Source organism: Scyliorhinus canicula, chromosome 1, assembly GCF_902713615.1.
Source record: "Scyliorhinus canicula chromosome 1, sScyCan1.1, whole genome shotgun sequence".
NCBI classification, from domain to species: domain Eukaryota; kingdom Metazoa; phylum Chordata; class Chondrichthyes; order Carcharhiniformes; family Scyliorhinidae; genus Scyliorhinus; species Scyliorhinus canicula.
Window position 1 is genome coordinate 18,696,070 of NC_052146.1, and position 9,909 is coordinate 18,705,978.

General features: G+C 47.7%; 1 protein-coding gene across 1 annotated transcript in view; it reads left to right on the top strand.

Annotated features, from left to right (window-relative positions):
* The window catches only part of sgsm1a (small G protein signaling modulator 1a), a 195,105-nt gene extending 193,394 nt beyond the window's left edge, over nt 1-1,711 (top strand). The window contains exon 25 of the mRNA XM_038814691.1: nt 668-1,711. Within this exon, the coding sequence (XP_038670619.1) occupies nt 668-756 (89 nt within the window). The 3' untranslated portion in view covers nt 757-1,711. The remainder of the gene's footprint in view (nt 1-667) is intronic.
* The last annotated feature ends 8,198 nt before the right edge of the window (nt 1,712-9,909 follow it).

Below are 9,909 nucleotides of genomic sequence, written 5' to 3' on the forward strand. Positions count from 1 at the left end.
TTCAGGTATATCAGGGTTGGTCTGTAACTTCCCTCCATTTCCCCATCTTGGTTCGATAATCCTTGTTCCCCTTTATCCAGCTCCATGCACCCGATTCCTAAGAGCTGATCCCTATTAGTCCCTAATAGTCTGGGAAGGAGGCCAGTGAATGACCTGTGTCATTAGTGGGATAATCTCATCCCTTTTATCCAGGCGGGAATCATACTCGGTTTCCTGAAGTGAACGTCTTGACGGGGTGGATGTGGAGTGGATGTTTCCTCTTGTCGGAGAATCGAGATCTTCATCAAAAGATCGTGGAAGCAGAATCTTTGAATATTTGTAAGACAAAGGTGGACAGATTCTTTATTAACAAGCGAGGGTGAAAGGTTATCGGGGGGGGGGGGTTGAGGTCACATTCAGATCAGCCATGATCTTATTGAATGGCGGAGCAGGCTCGAGAGGCCTACTCCTGTTCCTCGTATGCTCGTAAAGGGTCTGGTTATAACTCATTCAAAGACTCAGTGCCTCCAGTCGCACCCGCACATCCCAATTCAGATAGGGTACTTCACTCTCCTCTGATTGGACTGGAGGTGACCTAGGATTCCCGCCCTAAGGTGCCAGGTCGATCCCAGGAGCGCCCCTTGACCTCTGAACCCTGCCAACCATCACTTCCTGTTCTACCTTCTAGAAATGGCCGAGCATCACGATGCACAGCAGGTGCTGAAGCTGGCGCGGGACCTCGTTTACAAAGTGCAGACGCTGATCGAAAACAAATGAGGCGGAGAGAGGAGGAAGACGAGGACGCCCAGGCTGCACATCAGCCGAGGATTGTGGGTGAAGTCTTGGGCACTGCAGCTGTCCAATCCATACATTGTTATTTATAGTGTTATCTTTGTGCTGGGACCACTGGTTTAGCCATTGTTTGTTCTGTTACAGCGCGAGGTGTTGAAGAGTTCTTGTTCCCTATGCTCACAAGGCTGCAGCTTATTAACGCCTGGGTTTCTCCTTCAGTGCTGCGCCCGGAGAACCTCACAGCTGCTGGTTCAATGAGCCTTTTCCTGTACACAATTTCTCTTTGGATTGGCCATTGACGTCCAGTGCATCAAAGTGTCAAAGCAACCAGGGCGGTGGTTGGGGGGGGCACGCGGCACACATTTAAAACTGGGGAATTCAGGTTGCAAGAAGGAATGCCGGGGAAGATCATTTCCAGCCTGGACGTACCACCCACGCAGACAGTATGAATGGGAAATACTTCCGAATGAGGGGATTTGGTGAGAAGGTGGGTAGATCAGGCTGAGAGAAATCAAAAATGGACTGAGTTTGTTGGGTCAATCAATCTTTCCTCCGCCCGATAGGTCATGTTAATTACCATTAACTCTCCTTTATCCAGCTATCAGGTTTTTAGGGGGGGGGGTTTGTGAAATGTTAATTGTAAGTTCCAATTCCTGCCCTCCCAGTGTGCAAAGCTCAGATGCAAAACTCAACCCGCATAACCAAAGTAGCCCCACAGAAGTTTCAAAGTGATGTAAGGAAAGGTTCCAGTTCTCAGGCGCCTCTCTCTGTCTCCGGTTACGCACTTGTTGAAGTTGTTGCCTTGATTCCACCATTTGCCACCTGCCTCTGTTCTTTTGCGCTTTGAAGCTGTCCAGCTCTGTGGGCATCTTACTCAATCCTATAGTCCGACTTGCTTCTCACACAGGCTCCCGTGGTTTGGATTAGATTTTCGAGTGGGGGGGGGGGGGGGGGGGGCAGGTATGCAGGGGGGGGAGCGCACCCGCCTCTCGGCCAGAAGCTTACTTGTTCCATTCCAGTGATTCAGGCTGACACTCGGGTGCGGTACGGGGAGAGTGCTGCACTGCCAGAGCTACTGTCACTTAGATAAGGTGCAGGATTCACTGGTTCCCCAGCCGCATGTTCCACGGCGATGTGCCGTTCACTGGCGGCGGCATCCTACACTCCCGACGCTTGTCAATGGGATTTCCCATGGTAACCACCCCACCCTGCCGGGAAACCCGCCGGCAGGAAAAGTGAATCGTAACGGCTGGAAAATTCCAGCCAAGTTGTTTAGACGAGGCACCGCTTGTCCTCTGGGCTGGGCATGAAAGACCCCTGTGCATTATCTTGAAGATGAGCAGGCCCATCCTTCCACATTCCATTCCATCCTTCAGCCAACATGATTAAACCCCTCTCCGTGATTAAATCAGATCACATATCTGATTATTGTTTACAGGGCCTTGCTATTGGCTGTTTGATTGCTGCATTTCCTATGTTACAGTAAAGAGCAGAAATACACTTCAGAGGTACCTCATTGGTACCTGCTTTGTGATGTCCTGGGGTGGTGAGAAGGTGCTATATAAATGATGCAAGTAATTCCTTGCAGCCTCTCCTTTTTCTTTAAAGTATTTTTATTCAAATTTGAATATTTTTACATTTAACAGACATAACGTTGCAAAACAAAATAAACCCAATACCAACCCCGAAACCTGCCCCCCCCCCACCCACCCCTGTAACACTCCAACCTCCCCCCCGCACCCGCTAGCAGTTGACAGTAACCCGTAACCAGCTCCCCGAAATGTAGTACAATCAAACCCCATCTTTCATGGGACCCCTCACTCACCCCTCTGATGTGACCATCAATTCACTCGGAACACGATTGGAAGTAAACTGTGGTTTTAATAGTCTTACAACTGAGCCTGCCTGCGACCAGAAGAACTGAGGGCCGGCTAACACGGCAGCACGTTATACTTCCGGCAGTGGGAGGGCCATGGGCGGAGCCGAGGGTGGTGCCCTGTACAAGCTCCTCATCTCCCCCTATGGGCAGAGCCGCGCAACGGCTCTCCGAGAGAGCCCACAAGGACACAATATTATACAATACAATAGTGTGAATTACAATACAGTATGAATTCACCACACCCTCTTAAAGCGAATATCACCTTTTCTAAGTGCAAGAGCTCCATTAAATCCCCCAGCCACACCGAGGCACTGGGTGGAGAAGCTGACCTCCACCCCAACAGGACCCACCTGCGAGCGCTCCACGAGGCGAAGGATAAAACTTTGCCACCCCACCCCACCCCACATACACAAGCACACACCCCTCCCCTCACACACACCAGTGGGATTTTCCTGAGAACTCTGACACTCTCCTCTTATTGTGGCTTCCTTGAGAGTCCCCAGGCTGGTGTTTGAAGACAATTCCCTCTGTCTACTTCTCACAACCAGTGCCAGGGAGATTCATGATGTGGAGATGCCGGCGTTGGACTGGGGTGGAGCACAGTAAGAAGCCTTACAACACCAGGTTAAAGTCCCAACAGGTTTGTTTCAAACACTAGCTTTCGGAGCACTGCTCCTTCCTCAGGTGAATGTCCATTCACCTGAGGAAGGAGCAGTGCTCCGAAAGCTAGTGTTTGAAACAAACATGTTGGACTTTAACCTGGTGTTGTAAGACTTCTTACTAGGGAGATTGATGGAATGTGCCTTCAGCAGATGCAGTGGGTTGCAGTGTCAATTCAAACACCTTTAGGAAGAGACCCAAGCCCATTATTGGGAACTACCCTGGAGGTTATAAGCCAAGATGCAATAGTTCCCAGTGGTTACTATGGGAAAGGATGGGGACGGGAGGTGCAGTCCTTGGCAAAAGGGGGGCAGCTTAGGCGCCTGACTGTCCTCCGCAGCACACTGCCACGTTTCTGGGGTGAGTATGGAGTCCCCAGTGTTTTGGTGAAGGAATTTGACATTGCCAGAGAGAGGGAACTGGATGTGTGCATCAAACCTGATCACAACTAGAAGATACTAGTTCAGATTGAGCGCTGCAGACAATTGGCCGTGATTCTCCGATCTTGTTCGCCCCGCCAGCGAGCACAGATACTTTGGGCGGGATTCTCCGGCCACCCACGACCGAGGTCAAGGAACATTTCCATTAGCCCGTGGCATTCCTGCGTTGGGTGGGGCGGAGAATCCAGCCCATTGACACTCCATTCAAATGCGGCAGGACCGGAGAATCCCAGACACCGGCAAGGTCGGAGAATTCCGGCCAGCATTCCCATATTAAATACTGCTTCTTCAAAGACATCTACGATTTGATTAGTTCTGGATTGAAGGCCCAGAAGTAAATAGTCTCTGTAGACATCACTTTGGGGTTTTTTTCATGTTTCGGTGACATTAACTTTCTTGTACACACACACAAACAGTCCAAGAATCGGTTGGTATTTCTGTGAAAGACACAGTCAATGCGAAATTAGTCACAAAAATCAATGGCTGGAATCAAGATGTAAGATCAATCTTTAATTCAAATGATCAATTTCTTGGAAATGGAGCCAGTTTGTTTGTGACTGCCACATTTCTCTGTTAATTCTGCTGCACACGAACCATGGCTCACCCAGGTTATCCAGTGAATGGCTCAGCCAAACGAGGAGGGGGGGTTGAACCCAGGACCACGTTGAGTTAATCCGTCCAATTTGATCATATGACAGAGATGTTGCAGCCTTGCCCCAGGCAGTCAGCTGTGCCACCGCGCCTGTCGTTCACCAACCCCCATCCGAACCCCCTAACGCCAAGTCTTGGGAGAGGCAATCTCTGGGAGATTCCTCAGTGTGATCAAGCAGTCTCCAGGACACCCTGGTTAGCCCTGGTCTCAGCTAACTAGCGACTTGTCCCCTCTTAACCAGCAGTGTGAGTTTCCCTGAAGAGCTGTACTGTCTCCATACTCAAACCTCACGTGAGCCGATACTGCCTCCTGGGGACCTCACCTGGCTCTGATATTCCAAAGCCAGATGCAGCACATGGTGGAGCTCTGGAACAAAAGCCAAAAACACTGGAATTATTCAGCAGCCCCGGCAGCATCAGCGGAGAGAGAGAAACAGCAAACGTTACAAGTCGATGACCTTTCATCAGTGTTCTGACAGGAGGTCAGGAACCTGAAATGTTTAACTCGGTTTTTCTGTTTTCGGAGGTGCTGCAGACTTTGATGTTAGTGTAACGGACTCTCATCCTACATCTTTCACAAAGAGCCTGCCTTACCAGATTGTAACTAGTTCCTTGGCCATTTTAGAAGTTTCAGTCATTAGCCCGTCCATTCCTCCAGAGTAAATGATCCTGATTCTCGGAGCTACCCTCGTAACAAAGAGCTCAAAGGTTTTCTCTCCGCTTTCATCCGCTCCACAGCCTCAATATTCACCTTCTGCAGGACGAAAACTGGGCCCAGTCCATTCAAAAAGATCTATAATAGGTGCCGGAATCAATATCAACCCAAATCAGGGGCTGGTTTAGCACAGGGCTAAATCGCTGGCTTTTAAAGCAGACCAGGCAGGCCAGCAGCACGGTTCGATTCCCGTACCAGCCTCCCCGAACAGGTGCCGGAATGTGGCGACTAGGGGCTTTTCACAGTAACTTCATTTGAAGCCTACTTGTGACAATAAGCGATTTTCATTTCATTTCAAAGACATTAAAAGCTGCCTTTAGCCCCATTATAATGACCTCCATTTTCTACTTCACAGTCCTGGCAATAGGGCAGGATTTTCTGGGCTGTTGATTTTGGAGGAGTCACAGTGAAACCATACCCCATCCCAGGCTCCACTGAGCTGCCCCACTCTAAGGAGCATTGATTGGCTAGGGGGTGAGGCGTCCGTCCTGACTGGCATTGTGACCCCCTGGGCTGGTGCGCAGCCAATTCCTGCCCCACTCGACCCAGAGTCGCAACACAGATGAAATTAGATTCTATTTAAAATACCCGAGGTCCTTGGTTGAGCCCCAATAAACTGCAGTCACTAAGTTTGTAACTTTAACACAAAGTAACCTTTTATTATGTACAGTATTATAATCACACGGACTGAAAATGTAACTGACTATCTAATACCACTTTCCCAATCTTCCACACCCCCCTCCAACCTTCCTTACTCGCCCCAGTCTCTCTGTGTACACACACACACAAAATCAAACACAGAGGGGAAAGGGTGGTGGAGAGGAAAAGAAAATCTCAATAAAATGAATATGGTAAGGATCTTTGCTGCACCGAAATGACTTCCAGTCAATGTTCAGCTTTTGTTTCAATACTTCTTCCTTCTAGGATTCAGATGGTTGTCTCTGGCCAGGTTGTCGACCTTCTCTGTAGACCCAGCATCATTCCATGTTCACAGCACAGGGTGTGCCAGGCACTCACTGCTTTCACTGACTGTAAGGCACCATGGGGTGTCCTGGCGTCTGAGAGGCACCATCTAGATGCAAGATTACTATCATTGGTTTTTAAAGCAAGTTCTTAGCCGCCATCAGATTCAAGGTAAAAATGAAATGCAAGGGGTATCACTGGAACCATCCAAAGGACGTTTTGATTCATTCAAGGGATGTGAGCTTCACTGGCTGGGCCCGGCATTCATTGCCCATCCCTAATTGCGAGAAGGTGGTGGTGAGCTGCCTTCTTGAACCGCTGCGGTCCCTGAGGTGGGTGTGGGAATACCCACAGTGCTGTCAGGGAGGGAGTTCCAGGATTTTTTCCCAAGTCCAGGTGGTGAGTGGCTTGGAGGGGAACCTCCAGCCTCCAGGTGGTGCTGTTCCCATGTTCCTGCTCGCCTTGTCACAAGTATTCCAATCTTCTGTTGCCGTCCTTACCAGTTGCCCTGAGCCGTACCATTGTGTTGCTTTCTCGCATTTCTTTGACCTTTCGTGGTCTATTGATCTTCTCCACATTCTTCTGACGATCCGTTACATTCCAAAGTGTCCCCCTCGAGCATCACATGTCTGATAGTGCTTGGCAGTTGTCACAACTGCCCTAAAACCTCCACAAAAGTATCTGTTTTCTGTCAAACTTGAAGGAAGCATTAACCCGCCCTCCAAAGTCTTAAAGGATGCGGTGTACCAAAAGCAAAGTCCAAATTGATTTGGTAAATTGGTCACTGTGTTTCCCCCAGCACAGAGGAGGCCCACATTAGCCTGATATTTAAATATAGCCACATCAGCCAAACATGTTCCTAATGTGCACCTAATGCCAGGGAATAGGGGAGTCGGGGTCCTAACAATTCCAGCTCTATACCAGTTGAGCTGAGGGTTTTGGGGAGTGAAGGTTTGAGGGCATTCCCGTTTGACTTCAGACAGTTCCTTGAAGCTCAGGAAGGCTGGCCTGTGGATAAGGGATGGATGTGCCCTGTGCAACTTTGTTTCCAATCCGGTTGAACAACATTCCAGGTTCTCTCTGCCTCTTGGTGCCTACCCACTCCCACAATGCATTATGTTGGTCCATGCTCATTCAGAGTTGAAGAAATATTTTTCGACGGGCATAGAATATGTATTTCCAAAGGTCCTCTAAAGATATATATATATATATCACTGTATTATTATGGAATTTAAAACGTTCAGCTGTGTGTTAATCCTGTTTTTGTTCCCCCCAAGGTGTATGTTTTATGATTCCCGTGCAGTATAATGTCTTCAGTGCCTCTCCCAGAGAATAGGCATTAGAGCCATTTCACAGTTTCATTTCTGGAACGTATCCGGTGTGATGTGAGAAGCAGATGGAAAACCAAATCTATGTGTAGCACGAGCTTGTATAAGAAAAGACAACCGGTAGTTTTAACAGAGATAAAGTAGTAGAAGTTTAGTTTGCAACATCCAAATTTCCATTTCTTTATTTTTCTTTTGGGGGTTTGAATTTGGCTGGTCTTATTGCCTTTAAAGTAACTCCCCCCCCTCTCAGTCTTCTTCAGAAGGATGACATAGGGTGATCATTGCTCGGCACAACATTGAGGGCCGAAGGGCCTGTTCTGTGCTGTACTGTTCTAAATCTAAAACATAATTTACACCCTATTTAAAACTGATTGTTACATTTTTGATATTTTAGTCTTCATTTGCACTTAGAATCATTGAATCATAGAATTTACAGTGCAGAAGGAGGCCATTCAGCCCATCGAGTCTGCACCGGCCCCTGGAAAGAGCATCTCACCTACACCCACAGCTCCACCCCATCCCCGCAACCCAGTAACTCCACCTAACCTTTTTGGATACGAAGGGCAATTTAGCATGGCCAATCTACCTAACCTGCACATCTTTGGACCTTTTGTGTGATTCGTTGTCTATTTTTGTTCAGATAGGGGGGAAATATGCACATTCCACCAAACACTAATAATGTTGAATGTTTAGTCCTTTAAGCACTATGGAACCTATTTAGAAAACTGCCAGTAATGTCGACAAATTCTTTTAAAAACTTCATGGGATGTGTGGGTTGCTGGCTTGGCCTGCATTTATTGCCCATCCCTAATTGCCCTGGCATTTATGTGTCAACTACATTGCTGTGGGTCTGGAGTCACATCCAGGCCAGGTAAGGATGGCAGACTTCCTTCCCTAAACGGCATTAATGAACCAGATGGGTTTATTCAACAATGGCTTCACGACTACACTATCGTCCCCCCACGCAAATGGCTTGCCGTAGGTTTGGTTCTCCTGCTGCTTCTCTCTGCCTCAGTCTTGGTCATTCTGATAAATCTCAATTTCTGCGTGTGTCGACATTCCTTGGACGCTGAGAGTTCAGGCTCTTGATACCAGAGTGTGTATGTTCTGCAGACAGTGAGCACGAGCCTTTGGTGTGTCAACCCTTCCTTCCTCTCTTTTGTCAATTTTGCGTTCTCGCAAGCCAGAGAGACAAGTCAAAGTCCACTTCTCCTTTAGCACAATACAGAAAAATGGAGAAAACCGGACTCAACCAACCAACCAAACTAACTTCAGATGGCACTGCTAGCACAGACTGAACAGCATAGTGGCATTTTCTGAAGAATTGTGCTTTGGAATCGTCCACTGCTCTCTTGACTCGTAGCTCGGGATTTACATCCCTCGGCTTACTGGGAGGGAACTCCCGACTTGCAAGAGAGAAACACTCCTGATCTCCGCCTTTGACGAGGATTGAATGAACTATGATTTGGAACGGCAAGGAAATAAAGCAACACCGCCCAAGCACACAGACACAGCCAGATGTGTAGCCAGGGCCCGATCAACAGACAGAAGTGGTGACCTCCTCTAGCCCAAGTGCCGTGTAACTGATTTGCGATATCCAACCCGGTTGTACATTTTGAAGGTATCTGTGTCACTGCCTGGAGTAAAATGTTGTTCTGTATATTGAGATTATTTGCTTTTAAATGTTGTAAACACTATCTATTGTAAATGTTTAAACACAGAAAAGGTATCTATACGGATGACTATAATATATATATAATATATATATATAGTAGAAGTGAATTGTGCATTCTCTGAAGAAACAGAAACAAACCACTTAGTGCTTTATAATGTGGGCCACAATTCTGTTCTGTGTGCCAAGTTCCTATCCTCTTGCTATTGTGTTCTGATGATGTTTTGATTGGTTTATATTTAATTGGACCACCTTACGCCAGCAATGGGCTCCACGCTTTCCTCAGCTTTGAAAAAGTCTCTATAACTTTCTCAGCTTTCTGTCACAGAGTATGGTGTTATTAGTCAATCTATAGAGGGACGTATCTTCTCCCGCTAGGGTGGGATATCTGATCCAAGTGGCCTGCTTTGGTGTCCTCTTCCCCTCCTCCTCCTCCTCCACTCCCCCACTTGCACAGGCAGTAAAACCTCCTGACTGTCTCGTCGCAGTTCCACAGGAAACCAGGGTCACGATTCAGAGCTGCCTTCGATTTGTTTTAACTTTCTGAATCAAATTGAAGGCACCCTGGTGAGCGTCAATCTTGCAGTTACTTGGAGAGTGAAATAAGTTTCAGGAGATGTTGGATCTCAAACGGGAGCCCATGGTGGATGTAGGGAGGACTCAAAGACAAAACGACATGGAGTTGACTTTGAAGATTTCTGTGATCAACCGTGCTGACTTTCCAGACCTGCTGTCACAGTTTGGCCCATTACGGAGCTAGACTGTTACGGGTATAGTGTTGCATCAGAAGAATTGCCAAATAAATCATGAGTGTCACGCTCTTGGTTCTT